The following is a 24,664-nucleotide window of genomic DNA, read 5'->3' on the forward strand; positions in this document are numbered from 1 at the left end:
ATAATAGGAAGTGATCTAAAAACAGAGGCGATCTTAAATTAATTTGTTTTCAAATGGGACCTATAATATGTAAACAATTAAGATAATAAGATAAGATAATATTTTTTTTAATCAAAAAATAAATATATAATATAATAAGCAAAATAAATATATAAAATATATATTTAGGAATAGTATAATTCCTGATCCCTCTCATGTTTACAATTTCTCTATTATCTTATTATTATAATTATTATTATAATTATAATTCTTATGTGTCTGTTTAACATGTGCTGTTTATGAAACACTGAAACTGTATAATAATTATTGTAATTGTGTGACCCATTCAAAATATATAAATAAATAAATATCTCTGGGACTTTTATCACAAAATAAATGTCGCGGAATATGTGACGTATTTATGGATCACTGACGCCAGATTTGCCCAAACTCTTCCCCAAATACCCCTCCCTCCTCGCTCTGTTCGCTATTGTCTCAAACGCTCGAACTGACAGGAGCCACATGTACCACTAACGCTCGGATAAACGGATTTTACGTGAACTAAAGGTAAGAGAGGGAGATATTTTCCGCTCTTTCACAGCTGGTGTACAGAGATATGTGTGTGTGTGTGTGTGTGTGTGTGTAGGATGAGTGGATGAGTTTGACGGGTCACGGGATGTGCTGCTGCTCATATGGCCGTTAGGATGCAGATCAATGCATCTAGTTCAGCGCATATTGTTCTCTGTATGTTTTTAAGCGAGTGTTCAATAGACGTGTTGGTGTGTTTTCTGTCCTAATTCTGCGCGTTTTAAAGATCTGGATAATCTGTGTGACATCTGCAGGGATTATGAAATCTGTTGCATCAGATCAAATGGGCTTTATCATAGAGCATCTCTCTGCTGCTTTTGTGTTCAGATGTTAGCTGCTATATATGATTTATCACATTCGTCCTAAACACATTCATCAAGCACAGACAATTAATCATCCATCATCACTAACATCTGATGATTTATGAATTTTAGTTTTATGAACACGACCTGTAGACTTTTAATTAACAGAATTAAGTGTCATTTAGGGCTGTCAAAAGATTAATCGCGATTAATCGCATCCAAAATAAAAGTTTGTGTTTACATAATATATGTGTGTGTACTGTGTATAATTATTTTGTATATATAAATACACACACATGCATGTTGTATATATGTAAGAAAAATGTTGATTTTTGTATATTTTATATATAAAAAATAATATAAATTATATATAAATATATACAGTATATGTATGCAAATATTTCTGTGTATTTATATATACAAAATAATTATACACAGTACACACACATATATTATGCAAACACAAACTTTTATTTTGGATGCGATTAATCGCGCTTAATCTTTTGACAGCCATATATAATGTATGTATGTATATGTATGTATGTGTGTGTGTGTGTGTGTGTGTGTGTGTGTGTTTATATATGTATATACACTCACACACACACACCCAGAGTAAATATAGACCTATAGCTAAACTCAATAATAACGTTACATGTTTCTAATAATATTTCACATTTATACTGTATTATCTGATTGTTTGTTTATTGTTTGACAACATATTTAACAACTTACTTTAATACAAAGAAAAGAATGTAAGCTAAAAATTTCTATTTTTTTCTATTAAAAATTATAATTTCTTTTTATAATATTTTGATTCCTTTAATTATGGTGCCATACATTAATTGCAAGAAGTGCAGTAACAGACATCAGGCCTCATGTGTTTGACTTTAATAGTTTCCTTACAGTCATATGTCAGACGCGAGCCCTCTGATCTCTCACGTGGTTTTTGTTTTGTGTTAGTTTGTAACCGTTCCATGATTGCAGATTGGGAAGATTGATGAACAGATGCTAATGGAGGTTTATTGACGGTTCTCCTCGCCCCTTAAGCATCCCGAGACGCGGAGAGTATATGGGACGACGTGTAATAGCTTATTTCAGGTGTCATTTAGATGGAGCTTGTTGGAAGTCATGCTGGCAGGAGCGTCTGAACCACACCTTCACAAATATACCTTTACTTTTGGGATGCGTCAATAAAAGGTGTATATATCGTCTGATGTGTTGATATATGCTTGTTTTTCCAGTGATACTGGTTTTGCATTGAGTCAGGTTGGGATTATTAATAACCCTGTGTCCGTCTGATGGTTTTGAATATCTGTTTCCTGTAATGGGCTGGTCAGACGTTGTGGGCATGAGGCTCGATCGATATTAAAAGAACAGAGGTTGTCATCACAATCTCTACACTTCCCAAGATACAATAACTTCCTGAAGTAAGACAAAAAGAGGAAGAATATAAATATCATTGTTGGGAATTATATTTGACAGAAAGGCCTTGCACAGCTGCTGCTTATCTAACAAGAGAATAAATCAAGTTTTCAGGTTTAATAAATAGTTTTTGGGAAACGAGAGGGACGGTACAACACTGAGGATTAAGTGCTTGGGATCCTGATCTGAGGATTAGTTGGAAGTGAAAGCAGATGAGATGGGCAGTACAGAGTTACAGTATAATATTGACAAAATGTGTAAAAAAATATGTCTAAACTCTGAAGCTGGAGTTTAACTTGAAATTTATCAGCCAAGTAATGGTCATTACAAGGAATATGTTATATTAAATTGTTCCCTTTATTAAATGTAATATATTGTAATGCATTTCTATTCACTTTCACTTTCGTTTGTGGTACAATAGGTCTGTTTTGTTCTCTCTATACACACAAAAACACACATTTGAGTTTAACAAACAAATGCACATTGTTACAAAACCATGTGAATACAAAAAAAACTTCATCGATGGATCCGGAAAAAAATATATATCACAGTTTCCACAAAAACAGTAAGCAGCACAACAATATTTTCAACATTTATAATGATCAGAAATGTTTCTTTTGCAGCAAATCATCATATTAGTGAATCCCCTGCTGCAAACATGAGTGAAACCTCAAACTGTTATCTTTATTTTTTTTGTTTGCCTTGTGATCTATTGTACATTTGTAAGCAGACTTTTGGCTCTCGTCTTTTATCCGTTATAGAACCAACCCTTGTTTTCCAAATGAATACCGTGTTCTGTAAACCTCATCATGTAGGCCTACACTTCTATGGGATTTTCTTCTCTCCAGACCTCAAGACAGGAAGTTCATGTTGCTCCTTTAAACCGTTCTGGAGCCTTTCTTTTTCTGAACAACAGGAAGTGCCCCTCACTCGCCCCTCTCTCGCCCCTCTGAGGCCTGTCCTGAGGAAGACAGTCACGCTTTAGAGACAGACAGGCGCACCAAAAACTATCAAGACACTAAAGTCACACTTGTATCAGTGTCACTGCATTAGATCCAATCTGCACTCATAACTATGTATATGTTACACTATCATAATAATAATTATTAGTAGTAGTAAAAGTATGAATTATGCATACAGTTTTTATTAATAAATAGCAATAATAACAGTAATAATACAGTAATAATCACATAATGTGAAACAAAAAAATAGAAAAAACAGTGTGCATTATGAATATAAAAATAATAATCATAATTGTTGTTGCTGTTGTTATTCATAATGCATATTTTTATGCATATTTAATTTTCTTTTAATAAAACGAATTAAATTGGTTCTGAATATCATGTATTGTATACTTCAACATAAAAAATCATCATTAAAACAATATTAAACCTTTTTTGTAAGGGACAACTGAAGCCTTTCACATAGCTCTCCAAATGACATAATGGTTCAAATGTTAGCCTGGATTATTGTCTGGTACAGGCTTGCTGGAGCGGAGAGATAATCTGCCAAACAGCTGGAGGAGAAACACTGAAATGTCAGCAGAGAGAGAATGAGGAGTGAAGAAAACACACATGTGCATATGATTATTACTGTAAATGTCATGGTATTTTCTGTGTCCTTCAGGTATAGGCTGGAGTCTGCGCATCTCCATGGTGTCTTAATGCAAAACAGGATGTGACATCAGCAGCCTTCACGTCTTCTGCTCGTGCGGTTTGGGCATGAGTGAGAAGCCCCGCCCTCATTCGCCCAGCTGACCAATCAGAATGTTCGAAGTGAAGCCCATGAGCGTTGAGAAGAAGGACACAGCTGCGGGAACAGGTGTGTGTGTGTGTGAGACACAGAAAGAGGAAGTCACATCAGGTTGAGTTACTACAGTAAACCGCTCCACTGAACCACATATTCACCCAACCGGAAATATGTTACAGAGCAACAAGAGAAGGAAGAGCGGGAAATTAAACTTAAAGGGCTCTTGACATGATAAAAATCAAATTTGCCTTGATCTGTTGACAAATAAGAGGTCTTTGTACCATTAAAACTTCCAAAATTGCACGGCTTAAAATGGCCTCATCCGCACAAGAAGAGCAATTCATTTGAACATGTTGGGATTTGTGACATCACATGGGGAAATGCATTTGCATATGATTGCCACTAGAGCAAGACAACGTCGAATAGTTATACATCATCACACCATTGGCCCCGCCCACTGGCGTTCAGTCGCGTAAAGTCGACATGAAACAGAAGTTGTGTCTTTTTTTCCTGATTGTGACATATAGCCGAGTGAAACGGCTCATCGAACATGGAAAAAATGTTGGGCGGGGCTTGATTTGGTCTGTGTGGAATTGATTGGACGGTTGTGGTTTGCTATTGGTCGATCTCGTGTGAGTGACAGGTTGCCCCGCCCTCACGCTAGTAAACACGTCATCAGAGAAGAGATGTTGCTGAATTTAACAGCACATGAATTAAAAAGAAAAAAACGATGTGTATGGATAAATCATTTATAAGACTGCAGTACATATACAGGAACATATTGAAATAACAATAAAAATCCATATAATTTCCCCTTTAATTTTAAAATCAATGCAACATTTCCAACCTGTCCAATATGTCATATGATCATTTTTCATTGATTGTGGTTTTGCTGGTTGACATTTATTGTTATATTGTGTTGTTTTTTTTTTTTGTCTTGTGTTGTTCAGACTGAATGTGTGTTGAATATCTATCATTATTGTATTATAACATGTAATTGCTCTCTAATGAGGTATATCAGGGTAAATTTAGCATCTGGGATTGTCAGATTTAATTACTAACTTAAGCTCAGGGTACTTAAGTATAATTATTAATATGATTATTTATTTTTATATATATTATATACATGGGTCATTGACGAATAAGGTTTTTAAAAGTGTAAAAAAATAGAATGGAGATATAACTATATTTGAAACCATTTTTTTAGTTTACCTAGGTGTTAACAATAAGATTTTGTGGTTTGTACAATCAATTAACACTGTTTTTTGTCATTTTTTACAAGATGGAAAAAAGTCACCAAAAAAGTCATTCGGTTTAACCACTGATTTGAAAGTTAAAAACTGATTTGACATTGATGTTGAGATAGTATATAGTGTGTACCACAGAAGAAATATTACAAAGAATTATCACTGATCTCATAAATGTAATCATTTATTGGACTACTCTAAACACACAGGGAAAGGAGAAAAGGGGAAATGTAAATAAAAGAGCCTTATCTGCTTTATATTTGTATTATTGTAGTTCCTTTAGTTATTAAAATCAATATTATTCCATTTAAATATTTACTATATCGGTTTTACCGAATGACATTTTGACACTTCAAAATCTTTAAAATACCTTTATATGTAGTAAAATATAATTAAAACCTTTTGGATTCAGTAAAAGAGATCAAGTTGTACTACCTTACATACTTTGGATGTTATATATTTGTTTTTTTATTATTATTAAGGCCTTTGGACAAAAAAAATGACCCGTCACGTCATTGACCCACATATGCTATATTATATACAGATACTTGTGTATATAATTAAGTATTGTTAATATTATTATAATGATTAATTATTAACAATTAGGCTAAGTAACATTTCTAGTCCTTCATGAGTTTTTAAAAATAATTTTTACTCACAATTAGAAATTTCTACCCAATAAAATATTGTAGTAAAAATGTGTTCTAGTTTTAGATCATTTTAAGCCATCTTGTGGTGCCGCCCTGGTTGAGAATCTTCTCTAGAATGATTTCAGGCTGTGCATAGCTGTAAATGCATTGATCTTCAAGAAACTGATGTCGTAATTGACCTGAGATCATATCATACTTTTAGTTATAAATTTAGTCTAACTTCTGCCTTAACGTCTATAACGTTGGGAATTCTTTGGAAGGATATGCTGAGCGGCAGGTGGTAAAACTCAAGGTTTGGTGAACTTTTCCACATACACATTCCTAGACTGTGCGGAACAAGTTTCTGATCTCCCGATAGGCATCACTGACATGTAAACGTGGATGGTCATTTGCAGTGACATCTAGGGATTGGTCAGGATGATTCATTTGTCATGGCACAGAAAAACATGATGCAGAATAATTATACAGTGCTTCCTCATCGCAGACTAATGAACTAGGCGTTTAGTAAATCCAGTGAGTAATTAATTTCATGTTTTGCACATTACGCCACAAAGTTGCAGAAGTTCCAAACGCTCTGTGGAGGGAGTTTAGAGTTCTGAAAGTTATTATTTTTATTATCTCAACAGATCAAGGAAGTTATGATTCCTCATAAAAAGGCCAAGTGTATCCTGACTTGAATGAACAGCAGATGGCGTGCATGGATTCAAAATGTCTCTTCTGACCTGTGAAGTTCATTGAACCCCTGATTGAATGTGTTATTTCTGTGTGTCCTGTAGATGAGGGCAGTAAGGTGTGTGACGGGGGTGTCAGCAGGGATTCGCTGTATCTCTACGAGGGTCAGGACTGGGTCATCTCCCCCTCCTGCTCTCCAGAGGAACCCAGCGCCATCTCACCCATGCTGGCCGAGGAAACTTTCCGCTACATGAGTAAGTCACTCTGAGTGTGTGTTTGCAGCCAAACACGTGTGCATGACTGTTTGGTTGCTATGTCTGTCAGGATTGCCATTGTTGTGGAAGCTAACCGCTGGTGATCTTCAGGCATTTTTTAGCGAAAAATGTTACATTTTGTTTTTTAAGAATTTTTTACTTCATTGGAATGGTACGAAACTTGGTAAAGTTTTTATCACTTTCTTGTGTGAACACAAAAAAAAGAAAAAAACCATGGATGTGATTCAAAAAGGTAAGATGGCCTGAAAAAATTAGTCACACTTGTACTTCTCATGGTCAAAAACGACTGCATTGGAAATGAATGGGAATCGAATTTCAACTAGTGGAAACGTTTGGTACTGCACACAGATAAGATCTCACTGAAAGCTAATTTTCTGAGACATCCTCAAATTTGGAACATAACTTTAGATTATTGCTTTGATTTACTTGCAGTTTTAGAGCAAAACATGTTTTGGAAAATATATATTTCATATAAAAATTAAAAATAGTATTTCTGTGCATTTTTCAGAACGATAAACTCTTATACTTTTAAACATTACGTTTTTTTTTTTACTTTTTTCACTTCAGCAATAATCTGCCAAGTTTCTTCTTTCTTCAAACTTAACTCTGTGCTCTAAAGCATTTAAGATTTAACATTTAAGAAATGTAATTTTGGTCTATGCTCAAATAGTTGTTAACAGGTAATAAATGGATTATAACCACTGCATGAATATAATTTAGTACCATTAAATTCCCTTTAAAAATATGAAATAAAAACAAAACATTATCGTACATTGTTATTGTTGTACAGTCCTACAGTTTTATAATTCATTTAAATAATACTTAATACTTACTGTATTACTTATTAATTGTAATATTTATATGGTATCAGAATAATTATTTTATAGTTGCTTTTTATCGGGACACCTCGGGGGGAAAAGTGGCAAATCTACATTATCTCAAATCTACAGCTGAAACATGTAGTTAAGTTAGTTGCATTGCTTTGACGGCCCCACACGGTTGCGCATATGCTTTGTGTGTGTGTGTGTGTGCCCGTCCCTGGCAAGGGCACAGGAATTCAGTGGTCAGGTCTCTTAAGTGCAGCTGACAGCGTCACGGGGCGGGAGGGAGAGGGGCAGATGGATGGAGGGATGAATAGAGAGAGAAGAGGTCATGCCGGTGCTAAACATACAACATGAGGAGCTCTATGATCAATGTGCTGCAGAAGGTGAGACGATATCGAGATTTGTTCATGCACTCATCATAAAGACGTGTGTGTGTGTGTGTGTGTGTGTGTGTGTGTGTGTGTGTGTGTGTGTGTGTGTGAGCGTGTTGTTTTATTTTTAAGTATTTGTGCTGCTCACCGACACTACAGGACTTCTGACAATTCAAGGTCATCTATAACGGACAGGGCATGTGGGGTGAACTCGCGCGCATGTGTTTCTGTATGAATGCATTGTGTTGTGTCCGTCTGTTTGCGTAGTTGCATGCTGGCATTGTTAAATGCTTCCTTTTTTCCTGTTGTGGCAGTTTTGGTGAGGGTGTGTGCTGGCGCAATTCTGCAGTGTGTACATGAAGTGAGAGCTCGCGTATCTCGAGCCAAGTGTGCTGATGTCATCTGTAAGAGTTCATGTTGTGCTGATGTCATCTTTGAAAGTTCATGTTGTGCTGATGTCATCTTTAAGCTGACCAACATGACATGTGACATGCTTTGTGTGTTTCCTGCAGGATTTAAACTTGTCCATACTACATACTAAATTATCTCTGTTTCAAAACCTAGTGTGCCTACAGTCGTGGAAGTTGCTGTCATAAAACCTCAGAAGTCGCCAACAATGAAAATGCATGGGAGAGGGAGACTCAACTTAGTTGATTTAAATGGAGTTTAATGTTAGCAACACTTAATGTTTAACTTTTTTTTTTTTTTTTTTTTTTTTTTTTTGCACATAGCTTACACAGATACATTCATTGTTTTTAAATTGCACATTGTTTGGATGACAACACTGGCCAGGATGTGGAATAACAATTTTGTAAATAATGGGTTAAAATTCATCTTTTTTTAGTATTTATTTTTTTCATCCAAATTTGGCTGATTAACTGGGAAATAAAGTAGTTTACATTGTTATAATATAAAAACTCTAGCAGTTGATAGTGATTTTCTATAGCATCGCTTTATGTGAATATGATCTGTTTTTATTTATGCTAAACAAATATTTTTGTTATCGATACTTTTCATATGCATTTTTTAAATGCAAATTTTAACACAATTTCTCTCGCTTCGTTTTTTTTCACTGAACTTTTCACAGTGCTCATCCTTTCAATGAAGGATGTGTGTGATGCCAAATAAACGTTCAAATTTGTCCGAATCAGACTTCATGCCGAGAGCACTCCTGTGATGACTTGGAATTCTGCTCACTAAGTTTTGAAACAGTTTTTTAAAGGGGGGGTGAAATGCTCATTTTCACTCAATCTCCTGTTAATCTTGAGTACCTATAGAGTAATATTGCATCCTTCATATCTCCAAAAAGTCTTTTGTTTTATTAAATTTTTAACAGAAAGATAGGCTGTACCGAGTCTTTCCGGAAAAAAACGAGCGGCTGGAGGCGGGCCCTGTGGGCGAAGCTTAGCTGTGCTAACGCGCCAAGCTAGTGACAACACACAGAGACATTTGTTCAACAAACAGTTTTACTCACCGTCCGGTTCCAACGCACGACCGCGAAACTTTATCATTGTGACTGCTCGATCCTTAAGCATTAGACGATCTGCAAATCCGTCGATCTGGGCTTTGAAAACAATCATCGTCGAAATGCAGGGAACAACAGTCTTACACAACTCCGTTTATGCTCTGAAAAAACAAACTCCATCCACGGGTTCCTTAACGCTGGGTTCTTTGGGAATCTGTGCAGGGTTGTCTTGCCCTGGCAACCAAAAACACACTTCTTTGGTGACATTGACTTCCCAAAAGCCGGGCAGGGCGCTTTGATGGCGAACTGCTTTCACTCTCTTGCTCTAGTCTACGAGTGCGCGCGCGGCCGCGATCTTACCAGAGAAGTGCCCTTAGGACCCATATAAGGAAATTCCGCCCTATCTTACGTAAGACAGAGCCATACTCGAAAAAAACTTTCCGAAACTTGTGACAAACCGGAAGGAGTATTTTTGGAACAAAAATACTCCTTCAAACGTACAACTTAGTTTTTGAAACTTTGTCCATGTTTAGCATGGGAATCCAACTCTTTACCAGTGTAAAAAACTCAGTATGCATGAAATAGCATTTCACCCCCCCCTTTAAATATCTAATGTGACTGTATCTTTAACTACACAAACATTGCAGAGCCGCAGTGCCAGGCCAGCTGTCTCAGACCGGAAGTTAGGGCAGAGCTGACGATCTCCTATAATACACACCCTCCACTAACCCTAACCTCACTACAACTTTAAACTCCACCCTAGCAAATGGCTAACCTCACCCCACCACTAACCCTACTCTTAATGAGTCTATAATCTCCCGTCGAGACAGCTGGCCTGGTGCGGCTGTCCTGAAACAGTCAGGACCTGTTGCTCTGTGGCTCTGCTGTTGGATACTATTGAAACATCAAGTCAGTGGGTTCAGCGATAAACCATGTGTACGTGCTAGAGCACTAATGAGTGAGGGTGTGTGGGTTTAGGGTAGCTCTGAAAAGAGGAGTCCTGCGGAGACTTGTTGCCCTAGTTTCTCCCAGCTGGATGATGATATGGTGATGCTAAGAATAACCTGAGAAGGGGCAGATGGAGGCTATTTCAGGTTTATAAACGGAGGGCTGAACATGAGAGTGCATGAACAAGAGCTCAATGTCATATTTATAGAGGGACAGACATAATAGAAGATCCTAGTACACCATTTACTAAGGTCTTGATGAAAACTGAACATTTATTTCATAACCAACGTGGTGTTTGTGTAGTGAGATGAGTGTTAAACCATGGATTGCTCCTCATTACCATGTTTTAATTAATGTAAGACTATATAAACAGTATTGCTGCTATGCAGGTGAAAACTTGATCCTCACTCACTTCATTGACTATATTGAATGAATCAACTAGCAATTTTCACAAAAATACCATAGCCATTACGGTACATTTTTTGTGCATACGAGATCAGCCAATTTAGTATGTGCATATGCAATTAAAGCTTATCTAATTAAATCAATTTAAAGTCAAATCAGATTCCTTTTATATCTGTAATAGGCAATATTTTAGTATTATTTATACTATTATTTGATATATTTCAGTGTTTCAGGGTTTTGTCATTTTTAATTATTTTTAATATTTCTGTTTAGCTGTATTTTTATTTCAATTGTTCGCTAATTTTAGCACTTTAACTCAAACTTAACAAAATAACTAACTGCATTAAATAGGGTTATCATCTAATATTTATATTTTATTTTATTTTATTTCAGCTTTTTAATAGTTTTTAGTTAACGGTTTATCATTAGTTAACATTAACAACACCGGTAAAAGGACGACGGCTCATTCGAGATTCCAGGTCAAACATCCGTGTTGCAGTGGTATTGTGTTGTGCTCTGTCATTGTTGATTATGCAAAAATCCCAGAGCTCTCAATTTATCTCAAATTTGTGGCCAACAGTTTTGCAAGGGCCGCTGTGATAGTGGAAGTGACCTGACCGGACTGACACATCTGAAGTCTTACTGGAGATCAAAGGTCTCCTTGTGTCTGATTACTAATGAGTCACTTATTGCTAAGGCTCTTCATGACACTGTTATACAACAGTTTATATATGTACGCCTGAACTTGACCGAGCGGATCAGAGCATCTGTGGCTGGACTGCAGACTCATGATGAGTGTTTATGAGGCTTGAGGTTTCTGTGGGAATGGAGGTTTAGTTGGTGTGTGTGTGTTTGGGTTGGGATAGAGGTATGTGTTGATGTCAGTGAAGTAGTGCCATGATTGTCAGGATGCTTCAGTTGAGTGAAGAGATCCCAGCTCACCATCTCGCATCAGGTAAGGGGGTGTGTGTGTGTGTGTGTGTGTGTGTGTGTGTGTGTGTGTGTGTGTGTGTGTGTGTGTGTGTGTGTGTGTGTGTGTGTGTGTGTGTGTGTGTGTGTGTCTGTTAGAGAGAGCTAGAGAATGGGAATTAGGGCTGCACAATATATCAAACTTATCGAAATATCACAAATGTATTGTGATATGCATATCGCAACAGCTTGCAATAACTGGGATCATGAACAAAAGACAAAGAGAAAATCACTCGCTGCTCTCGGCTGAATAACTTTTGTAGCTTTAATAAGAATCAGTATATATTTCATTCATACAGTGAAAACTAAGCAGTGTTTTATTTTTACATTTGATTATTGAGTTTCTGTTGTTAAATAAACCTAATGTAGGATAACCTGAACCCCGTGGTTTACACTGATGTTAAAATAACACCTCTTATGTTTCAGTAAAACACTGATGTTCACTTTCAGAAGTTGGAGGGATGTTTTCTTGTCACAAAAAGAATGTGAAACACGTATGTAGGTTATATAATTTCAAATATATTTTAAAGATAATTTAAGTTTATTTTACACACTTTAAGCATTATCATATTGCATTATTTAATGAGTTATCGCATATCACATTTATCTTCAATATCGTACAGCCCTAATGGGAATTGATTATTCCAGATTTCCAGTGATTGTATTTGGAATTTTAATGAATGTATGGAAATTTGGTACACAAGCACGAGATGGACACTACCGTTCAAAAGTTGTTGTTTTTTTGGAAAGAAATGAATACTTTCAGTAAGGATGCATTAAATTGAGAATAAGTGACAGTAAAGACACATGTAATGTTACAAAAGATTTCTCTTTCAAATAAATGCTGTTCTAATTCTATTAAGGATCCTGAAAATTAATATATAAAATACATTTTGTTGATAACAAAAATGTTTCTTCAGGAGCCACTTGAGCAGCATATTAGAATGATTCTGAAGGATCATGTGACACTGAAGACTGCAGTAATGATGCTGAAAATTTCAGCTTTGATCACAGGAATACATTAAATTAAAAAATAGAATATTTCACTGTTTTTTCTGTATTTTTGATCAAATAAATGCATCCTTGGTTAGCAGAAGAGACTACTTTCAAAAACATTTTAAAAATCTTACCAACCCAAAAGTTTTGAATGGTAGTGTGTACACTTACTATTGTTTTATTTACAGTCATTCTTGTTAGGCTGAAGTAACATGGGTTAGATATTAAGATGTTTTGAGTCAGGTTAGAGTTTGGATGTTTACAAGTTAAATATTTACCAAATTTAACTTAGCTATAGTTTGGAGACAAATCTACTGTGTGTTTTATTTTGTTTAAATCTAGTTAAGTGTAGGCCATATACCAGATAATCTTTTAATCTGTGTCTCAATCTAAATGATCAGATGATGACTCTGATTACAGGATAATATTGTCTATAATATAGTATAACAACAGGGTTTTTCCTGGGTCAAAGATGGTCTTTGGTGGTGGTGGCGGACAAACACGGTCATCCACACACAAACAGTGCAAAGTAACATTCTTTGAACATTCAAAGACTTTTAATAAAATAAATAAACAAATACAAAAACGAAAGTAAAGACGGCAGCCCCTCACGGTCGACTGCCGCCACACATAATAAAACAAAACAGCTACTAAAACAGTCCAGGCCTGGTCCTCTCTCGATCTTCACTGTCGTCGCTCCTCCTTTTATGCTTCTGTGAGAGATACGAGACGGGTGCGTCGCACAGGTGTCGCTCATTATCAATCACGCCACCAGCCTCATGCCGTTCTCTCACAGCCCTTGGCCTCGTCTTGCTCGCCACAAAATATAGATCACTGGCATTATAATCACAGAAGCTGTCAATTACAACGTGAGGTACACATAGCTGTCCTCATGCGAAAACTCCTGTTATAATCAATGAAGCAGTCTTATCTCTCATAGGCATCGTGTTGGATATCATGAAAGGATTCGCGAGCGTGTAGAACTCGTGCTGAACAAAAACTAGGTGATCAGTGTTGAGCCGATTCTGACTAACTTAAGCACATCTGATTGGCCACTGCGTTCATGCGCTCAACAGACGTGTCTGTGATTGGCTACGAAGCTCAACGGTGCAAAAACCCATTGTAAATAGAAACCTTTGACACTCTTCACACAGCCCTTATACAAACACTCATGGGAGTGTTTTAAAGCAGCCGGCTATCAGCGGGTACCGGTACTGCAGAACGACAGGTATCGTCACATTAAATGATCAAATAAATCTTTATGTCGAGTCAGGATGCATTAGTTGCATAACTTGCATATTCAACCTCACTGGAGTTCACATGAAGTCTAGCCCAGATACTTTTCAAGTGGTGTGTGGGTGTGTGTGTGTGTGTGTGTGTGTGTGTGTGTGTGTGTGTGTGTGTGTGTGTGTGTGTGTGTGTGTGTGTGTGTGTGTGTGTGTGTGTGTGTGTGTGTGTGTGTGTGTGTGTGTACTTGTCTACCTATCTAAGTGGGGACCTTGGTGTCGTTACACACTCACCAACAGGGGACCGTCGAGCCAAGTGGGGACATTTTTCAAGTCCCCTGTTGGTCATGCTTTAAAACATGTTTAAATCAGCTAAAACACGCTCTGGTGAATTTTTTACATTTTTGACCAAGTGGGGACCTACATGTGTGTGTGTGTTTAAGTCCATACTCAGCAGCGCTCCTGTAGGCTGGAGCAGGAACTGCAATGGCCCATTAACACACGTCGTTCACACTTCTCCATTGTTTGAATGGCTTGCTGTCCTAGAGAGGCTCTGAGACTGTAGAGCTGCTGTTTAACTGGTAGCTTAGATAATGAACTTCAAAGTCTTTTCAAACATCCCCAAACATATATATGTATATATGTATTATTATTATTTTTTCTAATATTACTTTTGTCAATTTTTTTTTAAAATATGCCAAAGGGATCTGCAACTCTGAACGATGTCTTCCCTATACAACAGGGTACTCCAGCCTGCAATGGAACTATGTGTGTGTGTGTGTGTGAACATTGTCTTTATTTTGTAATTATAAGTTATAGTTACAAAATAAAGACACTGTTCACACACACACACACAGATCCAATGCAGGCAGAAGTCCACTGTTGGTCAGTGTAGAGCGATAGTCCCCTATGTTAGTAATATAGACATGTATGTGTGTATGCAATGGCAAGTTAATTGTTAGGGACTGCATATAGATAAAAGATATATAATGTAACTTATAGTTATAGTTACAAAATAAAGACACTATTCACACACACACACACAGATCCATTGCAGGCAGAAGTCCACTGTTGGTCAGTGTAGAGCGATAGTCCCCTATGTTAGTAATATAGACATGTATGTGTGTATGTGTGTATGCAATGGCAAGTTAATTGTTAGGGACTGCATATAGATAAAAGATATATAATGTAACTTATAGTTATAGTTACAAAATAAAGACACTGTTCACACACACACACACAGATCCATTGCAGGCAGAAGTCCACTGTTGGTCAGTGTAGAGCGATAGTCCCCTATGTTAGTAATATAGACATGTATGTGTGTATGTGTGTATGCAATGGCAAGTTAATTGTTAGGGACTGCATATATATAAAAGATATATAATGTAACTTATAGTTATAGTTACAAAATAAAGACACTATTCACACACACACACACAGATCCATTGCAGGCAGAAGTCCACTGTTGGTCAGTGTAGAGCGATAGTCCCCTATGCTAGTAATATAGACATGTATGTGTGTATGCAATGGCAAGTTAATTGTTAGGGACTGCATATAGATAAAAGATATATAATGTAACTTATAGTTATAGTTACAAAATAAAGACACTGTTCACACACACACACACAGATCCATTGCAGGCAGAAGTCCACTGTTGGTCAGTGTAGAGCGATAGTCCCCTATGTTAGTAATATAGACATGTATGTGTGTATGTGTGTATGCAATGGCAAGTTAATTGTTAGGGACTGCATATATATAAAAGATATATAATGTAACTTATAGTTATAGTTACAAAATAAAGACACTGTTCACACACACACACACAGATCCAATGCAGGCAGAAGTCCACTGTTGGTCAGTGTAGAGCGATAGTCCCCTATGTTAGTAATATAGACATGTATGTGTGTGTATGTGTGTATGCAATGGCAAGTTAATTGTTAGGGACTGCATATATATAAAAGATATATAATATAACTTATAGTTATAGTTACAAAATAAAGACACTATTCACACACACACACAGATCCAATGCAGGCAGAAGTCCACTGTTGGTCAGTGTAGAGCGATAGTCCCCTATGTTAGTAATATAGACATGTATGTGTGTATGTGTGTATGCAATGGCAAGTTAATTGTTAGGGACTGCATATAGATAAAAGATATATAATGTAACTTATAGTTATAGTTACAAAATAAAGACACTATTCACACACACACACATATCCATTGCAGGCAGAAGTCCACTGTTGGTCAGTGTAGAGCGATAGTCCCCTATGTTAGTAATATAGACATGTATGTGTGTATGTGTGTATGCAATGGCAAGTTAATTGTTAGGGACTGCATATAGATAAAAGATATATAATGTAACTTATAGTTATAGTTACAAAATAAAGACACTATTCACACACACACACATATCCATTGCAGGCAGAAGTCCACTGTTGGTCAGTGTAGAGCGATAGTCCCCTATGTTAGTAATATAGACATGTATGTGTGTATGTGTGTATGCAATGGCAAGTTAATTGTTAGGGACTGCATATAGATAAAAGATATATAATGTAACTTATAGTTATAGTTACAAAATAAAGACACTGTTCACACACACACACAGATCCATTGCAGGCAGAAGTCCACTGTTGGTCAGTGTAGAGCGATAGTCCCCTATGTTAGTAATATAGACATGTATGTGTGTATGTGTGTATGCAATGGCAAGTTAATTGTTAGGGACTGCATATATAAAAAAGATATATAATATAACTTATAGTTATAGTTACAAAATAATTAAACTGTTCACACACACACAGAGATCCAATGCAGGCAGAAGTCCACTGTTGGTCAGTGTAGAGCGATATATATATATATATATATATATATATATATATATATATATATATATATATATATATATATATATATATATATATATACATATATATACTGTGTGTGTGTGTATACATATTATGGGGGGCCAAACAGGAAATAATTCTATGTAAATTTGAATATATAGTTATAACTATGAATATATTTGTAAATCCTAAATATATAAATGTAACCCTGAATATATAGTTATAACCCTTAATATATAAATGTAAATCTGAATATATAAATGTAAATCCCGAATATATTGTTATAACTCTGAATATATAAATGTAACTCTGAATATATAGTTATAACTTTGAATATATAAATGTAAATCTGAATATATAGTTATAATTCTGAATACATAAATGTAATCCTGAATATATAGTTAAAACTCTGAATATATAAATGTAACTCTGAATATAGTTATAACTCTGAATATATAAATGTAAATCCCGAATATATAGTTATAACTCTGAATACATAAATGTAATCCTGAATATATAGTTAAAACTCTGAATATATAAATGTAAATCCTGAATATATAGTTATAACTCAGCATGTGTGCTCCGCTCAATATTCCACTCTATGCCAATGCGCTCCACTCAATCGCTCACTGCCCAAGCATTCAAATCCCGCTCCTACATGAAATCTCAGTGTAACGTAGGCTACTGTACTATAGCCTTTGTTGATTATTTTTAAGTCATTGTTGGGGGCATTTACAATTTTGCATAGCTGGCCTCTGCACAATGTTTGTGTGATAAAAGGCCATTGTTTAAACTTTATTAGTTTCAGAAAGATTCTCGCAGATACAGAGACAGTTGAAACAAAGGCAGATCTTTATTTTACAAAAGCACAAGGTTTTGGTGTTTGGATGTTTAAACATACTCTTACAGCTATCTACTGCCTAATGGTTTGCCAGTTGATAAAACTTTGGATAATATAATTAATAACAACATAAAATCACTTCAGTGTTATGACAATGTTGTTTGCATGAAAACACTTTAATTAGCAGAATTATATTCGTATAGACTGAGATGTAAAGAAACAGTGGTGGCCACTATCGTAATGAACTGTCAACAGTGATAAGGTATAGCTAAGAGTGCTCCAGACCAACCACGAACGAATGACTTACAGAAGGTATTCTTAACTAAGAATGTTTCAGGAAACACTTATTAACATTAAGGTAAAGCCTGAGTTATATATAAATGTATGTGTGTGTGTGTGTGTGTGTGTGTGTGTGTGTCTAATTATACAATGTTCACACAGGCATCAGAGACCAATATGCAAGACAAACATAAAAAGTATAAAAAAAAAATAGAATGATCAAACCATCAGTTATCAAAAATTTTAAATATTAGATTATTTTTTTTATTTTTTTTATGAAAGACCATTTGAATCTAGCCTGGGTTTCCCCATGCTGCCTTGCTCACAGCGCGATTTTATTCACGTTGCTAGGCAGTTTGGACATCATAGACCTAGCCGGCTGAATTCGTTTACAACAAAGATGCATAGACAGTAAAAGAAAAGATGACTGCCTCTGGAGAATTTAGATTTCACACTTATAAATAAGTCAGAAAGAATAAATGCATATTTGGGGTGCTGTCCGAGGAGAGGGCGGGCTCGGTATTCGGCCCGAACCCAGGGTACTCCCCCCATATTCCAGGCTGTGGAAGAACAAGCCGAGAGTGATTGGGGGGATGCTGAAACTGTCAAGGAATGTTAGGTGAGTGAATAAATATATGCTTCCTTTCATGCTGATAAGGTAGGCATGGCAATCGTTTGATGACAAGTTGATTGGATTGATTATTTGAACGAGCTTCTCCCGAACTTTCTGTATGAAACATCATGTGTAGATTCCGCCATCGCGTCTGTTATAGACGATATCGACAGCGCATTCATTTTAAAAGAGGAACAGAGAACCGCGATCAAGGCATTTGTCAACTGGAAACATGAATGAAAAACATATGTCACTTACTCCGTTGCTCTGATTGGTTGTAGGTCTATCCAATTGAGTGCAGAGACATTTTCTTTCCTAGTTCGGTTGAAACACGCCCCATAATCAAAGTTCAATGGACCAGTATCAGACTCACATTCTGACTAGAATCTGAGTATGATGACGTCAGGCTACCATAGACCAGATTTTCCAATGAAAAAGGGAACCAATCGCAGAATGGGGAGGGAGCAGCAAGACGATGATGACACCGAAGCAGTTTGTTTATATCTATGGATCCAACATGGCATCAGACTCGACGTTACCTTCTACCCTCATGTTTATCTTGCACAAACAGTAATATTCACGCCATTGTGTACAAATAAATCTTTGACCCATCGTATTTTTCCTCGTCGAATTTCTGTCACTCTACATACGTCATCTGGTATAATTGAAACGATTGGCTATGAGCTACGTACAGGCGCATTTGATAGACATTCATAGCGCCCAATAAACGGCTCTGGGCATTCGTGAACCACGCCTCAAATACGAGAAAATTAACACGTGGTTCCCAGACCAAGGCTCAAAAGAGACTTGGTCTGACATTAGCCAGGCTAATTTGAATCTGTTTTCCACACAATGGGGTAAAAATTACAGACGGCCTGGCAGCAATAGCTCAAAAGCAGATGTGAGAAGAAGCTTCTTATCATTCATAATATTATTTTTCTTGTTTAACGCACTCTCTTTAAATATATTTTATATGCTTTTTTATGCAGTCCCTAATTTTTTCTCTCTAGCTACAGTTCCATATCAACAAATAATACAGAATTTTAATTTTATTCTCACCAATTATTAATTTACAATATCAACAATGATCTAGACTAGATAAATAAAATGCAACCACAGCAATAAGTCAGGGGAATGCTTTTATTTCTTCCTTTGGTTTGAATTTTAAACATTTTGCAGTTCTTTTTTAAAATGTATACATTTTAATACAATTATAAAATGATATCATGATTTGAGACCCTCTTTTCTGTAATTAAAGACCAATTTTATGGGTTGTGGTGTCTCAGACAATGGCCAATATCAGTTAAAAAAACATCGTTTCCCTTAGGGCTTAAATGAACCTCATCACTTAAAAATAGTTCAGGCTTTTCAAACAGTATGTGTGGATGATGTACAATGCTCCCATTAACACACAAAACAAACTTAGCCATCACATTGTTCACAAACTTTCGCACTTTGTCCACCTTTCCCGGGGGGGCATGCCTCCAGTGGCGCCTTTGGTTTATTGAAGACAGCAGAATTTTCATCTGGGGAAACTGTCTGTTGAGGTCACGTAGGTCCCTCTTCATTGCTTTGAGAAGCAGCACACTTTTCACACGTCCTAGGTCGTTGCCTCCACAGTGAATCACTAGCACATTCGGAGCAGTCCTTCTTTTAAGGCACTGTTGGAAGAAGGGAAGGAGGTCTCCCCAACACATGCCTCCCCTGCCAAACCACTGGACCTGGGAAGCCACTCCAAGATTGGTGCCTATGGTCTCTCTTGCTCGCTTTTCGCCACGTCTAATGTAACTGTCACCAATAATCCAAACTCTGTGCACACCTGATAAAAGGATTACAATACAAATGATTAACTATGCAGCACACAATTGGGAAGTCACACAATTGCTCTAGAATTTGTTGTAAAATATAATTAGCTGCGTCACAATAAACTTTATACATTTAAGGCCTTTCTTTAACATGGAAAGGCACAACTCACAATCTTAAAATCTAGGGCTGGACCATGATTTAAACATCTACAATTTTCAAACGAACATACAATAACACTTAAACATTTGTGTATTTTGAAATGAGATTGCCACTACATGCATTATTGTAAATGTTAAAATCTATTTGAATAAAACATTTTAAAATAGTTCAATAGGTTGAGCAGAAACATACCTTTCTTTTGAGTAGTGGATTCTCTGATGAAGTGTTCTTGTTGAACAACATGAACTGTTGACTTGACTTTTCTAAAAAAAACAAAACAAAAAAAAAACAAGGAAAGTAAAAAAATAGTAATCGTAAACATGTTTAACAGTTGCAACATCTGTAGAATAACTGGTAAAACATTGTTTTTTATGTTTGTTAAATTGACCATTATGATTTTAAATATACGCAATATCATCATTGTTGGTACTACAAGTCTAAAATAAGGATTATTCTAAATTTCTAAATTACTCTTCTAGACATTTTAACTATCCGCAAAAAGGAGTATCAAAAATATAAATTATAAAGATACCAATTACTAATGAAACCAATTTGAAATTCTGAATTGTAACAGCGTAATTATTTATTTTCTTTATAAATAGATCAATCAAAATGCTGAACTTACCTCATGTTGTAGAATATGTTCTCCTCCTTCAAAAACGCAAGGTTCAAACAGAGACAAACACTTCCAAAAGACACGAAAGAGTGAATGTTCTGTGATTATATCCCACAACCCCAACCATCTCTGGACAGTGATTGGGTCTCCAGATAACTGTTGCTATAGAAATGCTAATTTCTCTGGGATTGGAAACAAACTGGCGCCTCCAAATATGTACAAGTGGGTGATTGTTGCTTAGCTTACCCTGGAAAATAATGCTGTTGCAAAAACACTTAATTATGACTTAGTACACTGCAAAAAAAAAAAAAGTTTAAGACTTACTTATAATACACATTTTTGAAAGTCACATGAAATAGACCATATTATTTATTTCAGATTAGTTTTAATAAAATATATTTAGTTAAAATGTCCCAAAGAAATAACAAACACCATATGACACCAAGTGTATCAGTGAATATTTACACACACATTCAATATATATATAGATTTATATAGATTTGTTTCTGGGGTAGAAAATAAAACAACAATATGGTAATCTCTACAAGATCTGTTTTAAAGTGAAAATAAATAAACTCATATGGGGTTATATCATGTATTGGTGTAAACAGTGAACTATATTAAGTATGCAGAACTCCAAATAAACAATACATGGACCAGTACTTTCTTAATATCATTAATCTTGCAGCACAACTTCAATTTAAATGCATCATCACTTTGGATTACATTTTCAGTAAGGTTCTATTCATTTAGATTATGTAATGCATACAGTTATCTGAACTAACCAATAACATCATACACACATTAATGCACAGTGTATTATTTTAGATAACTTATTCATATGAGCTCATAAAATTACAACCGTTTATTTATAGTTTATGGTAAATTAACAAATGAAACCTCTTTGTAAAATGGATAGCACTATTTCTAAATTTCCATTAATTAACCTTATGATCAAAGATAAAACACAGTAAATAATATATATGCCTAGTTTAATATAGTTCTTCTTAGTTAATTACTAATTTGTTGGTTAGTTTCATAGTAAATTAAGTTTATCCAGCTGTTTATCATAACAGAATAAACACTGAAAAGGGTGATCATGAACCAGACGTGAATCCATGAATAGCTGCAATTCACAAGTGTGAATTGAGTGGTTTTAGTTACAAAAAACAGCAATATCATTTCATTTACATACTGCTTAAACCTTTTTCTTTTGGAATGTGTGGTTAACGATTTCCTATACATTTGCCTTTACATATGATAATCACAGGTGATTACAGCTGTGACCTGACAGACTGTTTTTATCTAGTGGAGACCGGGTGTTAATAGGAGACATTAAATGCTTCGATTCCCCAAGCAGATATACCAGAAGTAAAACAATCAGAGGCATAATTAACCCCTTGATTGTCAAGGATCACTGGTGGCCCCAGATTATTTTATTTATTACTCTTTAAAACATCACACTCCTACTTGATCTGCACAAACTGAGCTTCATTAGGAAGGTTTAAGACCCCAGCTTTGATATTTGACCACTGTTTATAATTAAACTGGTTTGAAGTTAGATAAGTTTCTTAATTTATTCCAGAAGTGCAAAATAATTAATCTGTAATGTTCGTTATCTTGAATAGAAATCATCACTCATACAGCAGCCATTCATCTCATCTCCAGTTTATTTGTGTTTATATAGGCCTACATACAATATCCACGATCTCCCAGGGCTATTAGGCCAATGATGCGCACATTTGGAGAAATAATTGATATGATATCGTCATACAGAATAATATTTCTATTTATTTCCCACTGAATTATGCAATCTGAAGAGCTCAAACAGCTAACAGAGCCAGCGATGACTCTGCTCTTCCAGATTTGCGTCAGCAAACGTGATGACATCAGTTCGATATGATTCGTTTGTAAAGCTGTCAATCATCTCATGGTGAACCAACGTGACCATAAGGCTGTCCTTCTGGATGACGCAGTGCTGTGTACACTGTGGACAAACAAAACTAAACACATCTCTTCATCTGATACAAGAAGCTAATAAATGCAGGATTCAAGTTATTCTGTTTTGTGTGTGTTTGATTTCCGTTCGATTTTGGTTATTGTATAGGAACAAAGAATGTTTACAGTATGCATGTGAGTAAAAATAGCCCATTGCTTCATAAAAAAATGCAAAATAGCCTATAACATATTTAAATAATCTTTTTTGACTTGAAACCATTTTAAATTGCGACCGAAATATGATACAAATACTCAATTGTGTTTTAAAGTGAGCTTTAAGTGAGAGTGTAATATTAATAAATGATATTGTGTCATGTAGCTTGAGGCTGCCTGTTGAGCTAATGCACCTTCTACATGAGCTTCCTATTTCATAAAATCATGTTATTTATTTTTTTTAATTCAAGAACAGTTTTTTTTTGTTGTTGTTGTTGTTGGTTTTCTAACAAGACTTAAGATAATAGATGTATTGCTCTTGCATAGTGGAATGACAGAGATTTAGATGACCAAGCAAAAAATACAGGGATACAGGCATTAATGACTGAATTCAAACAAAAGAATAAGAATAAAAGAAAAATGAAGATTAAAGGGTTAGTTCACCCAAAAATGAAAATTCTGTCAGTATTTACTCTCCCTCATGTTGTTCCAACCCTATTAGACTTTCGTTCAACTTCGGAACACAAATTAAGATATTTTTGATGAAATCTGAGAGATTTTTTTTACGTAGTGTAATAGCGTAGCGCGTCTGTGTTTCACGTCACCACGTATCACACATGACCACAGTCGCCCAATAGCCCGCTACGTTATATTACACTATGTAAAAAAAAACCTCGAGGTCCAGAGAGAAGGAAATGAAAAGAGGAATAAAGTCGTTATTTTTGTTTGTTTTTGCGCACAGAAAGTATTCTTGTCGCTTTACAAACTTAAGATTGAGCCACTGGAGTCACTTGTACTATATTAACAATGTCTATAATACATTTTCTGGGCCAGCAAGTTGAGGTGTCCATAAGCCTGCAGGAGGAGTGATCCAGCACTCAGATTTAATCAGAAATATCTTCATTTGTGTTCCGAAGATGAACGAAAGTCTAATGGGGTTGGAACAACATGAGGGTGAGTAATTACTGACAGAATTTTCATTTTTGGGTGAACTAACCCTTTAAGTCTCTTGAAAAGGTGCTAAATGTTCGTCGATTTACATGAATGGGCCATTTCTCCTCACCAGACCAACCAGACATGTTGAGTCAATGACTCTAAATGACAATGAGAGTCAATGACTCTACATGAGTGTTTACAGGGGAATAAGATATTTGGTCTTACAATAGGCTTCATAAAATGCATTTAGAGATCATCCTCAGATTTGATATTCTGAAGCTCAGAATATTTTATACATTTAATAAATATATTCTTAATATTTGATGTTTTTA

General features: G+C 35.7%; 1 protein-coding gene and 1 long non-coding RNA gene across 6 annotated transcripts in view; one reads left to right on the forward strand and one right to left on the reverse strand.

Annotated features, from left to right (window-relative positions):
- The first annotated feature begins 468 nt into the window (after positions 1-468).
- trak2 (trafficking protein, kinesin binding 2) overlaps positions 469-24,664 on the forward strand; it is a 59,425-nt gene continuing 35,229 nt past the window's right edge. For 2 of the 5 annotated variants that reach the window (XM_079882734.1, XM_079882735.1), the window contains exons 1-3: positions 469-546; positions 3,918-4,112; positions 6,714-6,863. In XM_079882734.1, the coding sequence (XP_079738860.1) occupies positions 4,058-4,112; positions 6,714-6,863 (205 nt within the window). In that variant the 5' untranslated portion in view covers positions 469-546; positions 3,918-4,057. Of the gene's footprint in view, positions 547-3,917; positions 4,113-6,713; positions 6,864-7,978; positions 8,092-11,780; positions 11,853-24,664 lie in introns of those variants that run through there. The other 3 variants (XM_079882737.1, XM_079882736.1, XM_079882738.1) reach the window with 3 other exon arrangements.
- LOC307165265 lies at positions 19,611-23,044 on the reverse strand. The gene is made up of 3 exons (XR_013822447.1): positions 21,255-23,044; positions 20,822-20,892; positions 19,611-20,483 (listed from the first exon to the last, which is right to left on the reverse strand). It is a non-coding gene; the product is annotated as an uncharacterized lncRNA (long non-coding RNA).

The sequence above is a fragment of the Squalius cephalus genome (genome assembly GCF_949319135.1).
Source record: "Squalius cephalus genome assembly, chromosome: 10".
Classification (NCBI taxonomy): Eukaryota; Metazoa; Chordata; class Actinopteri; order Cypriniformes; family Leuciscidae; genus Squalius; species Squalius cephalus.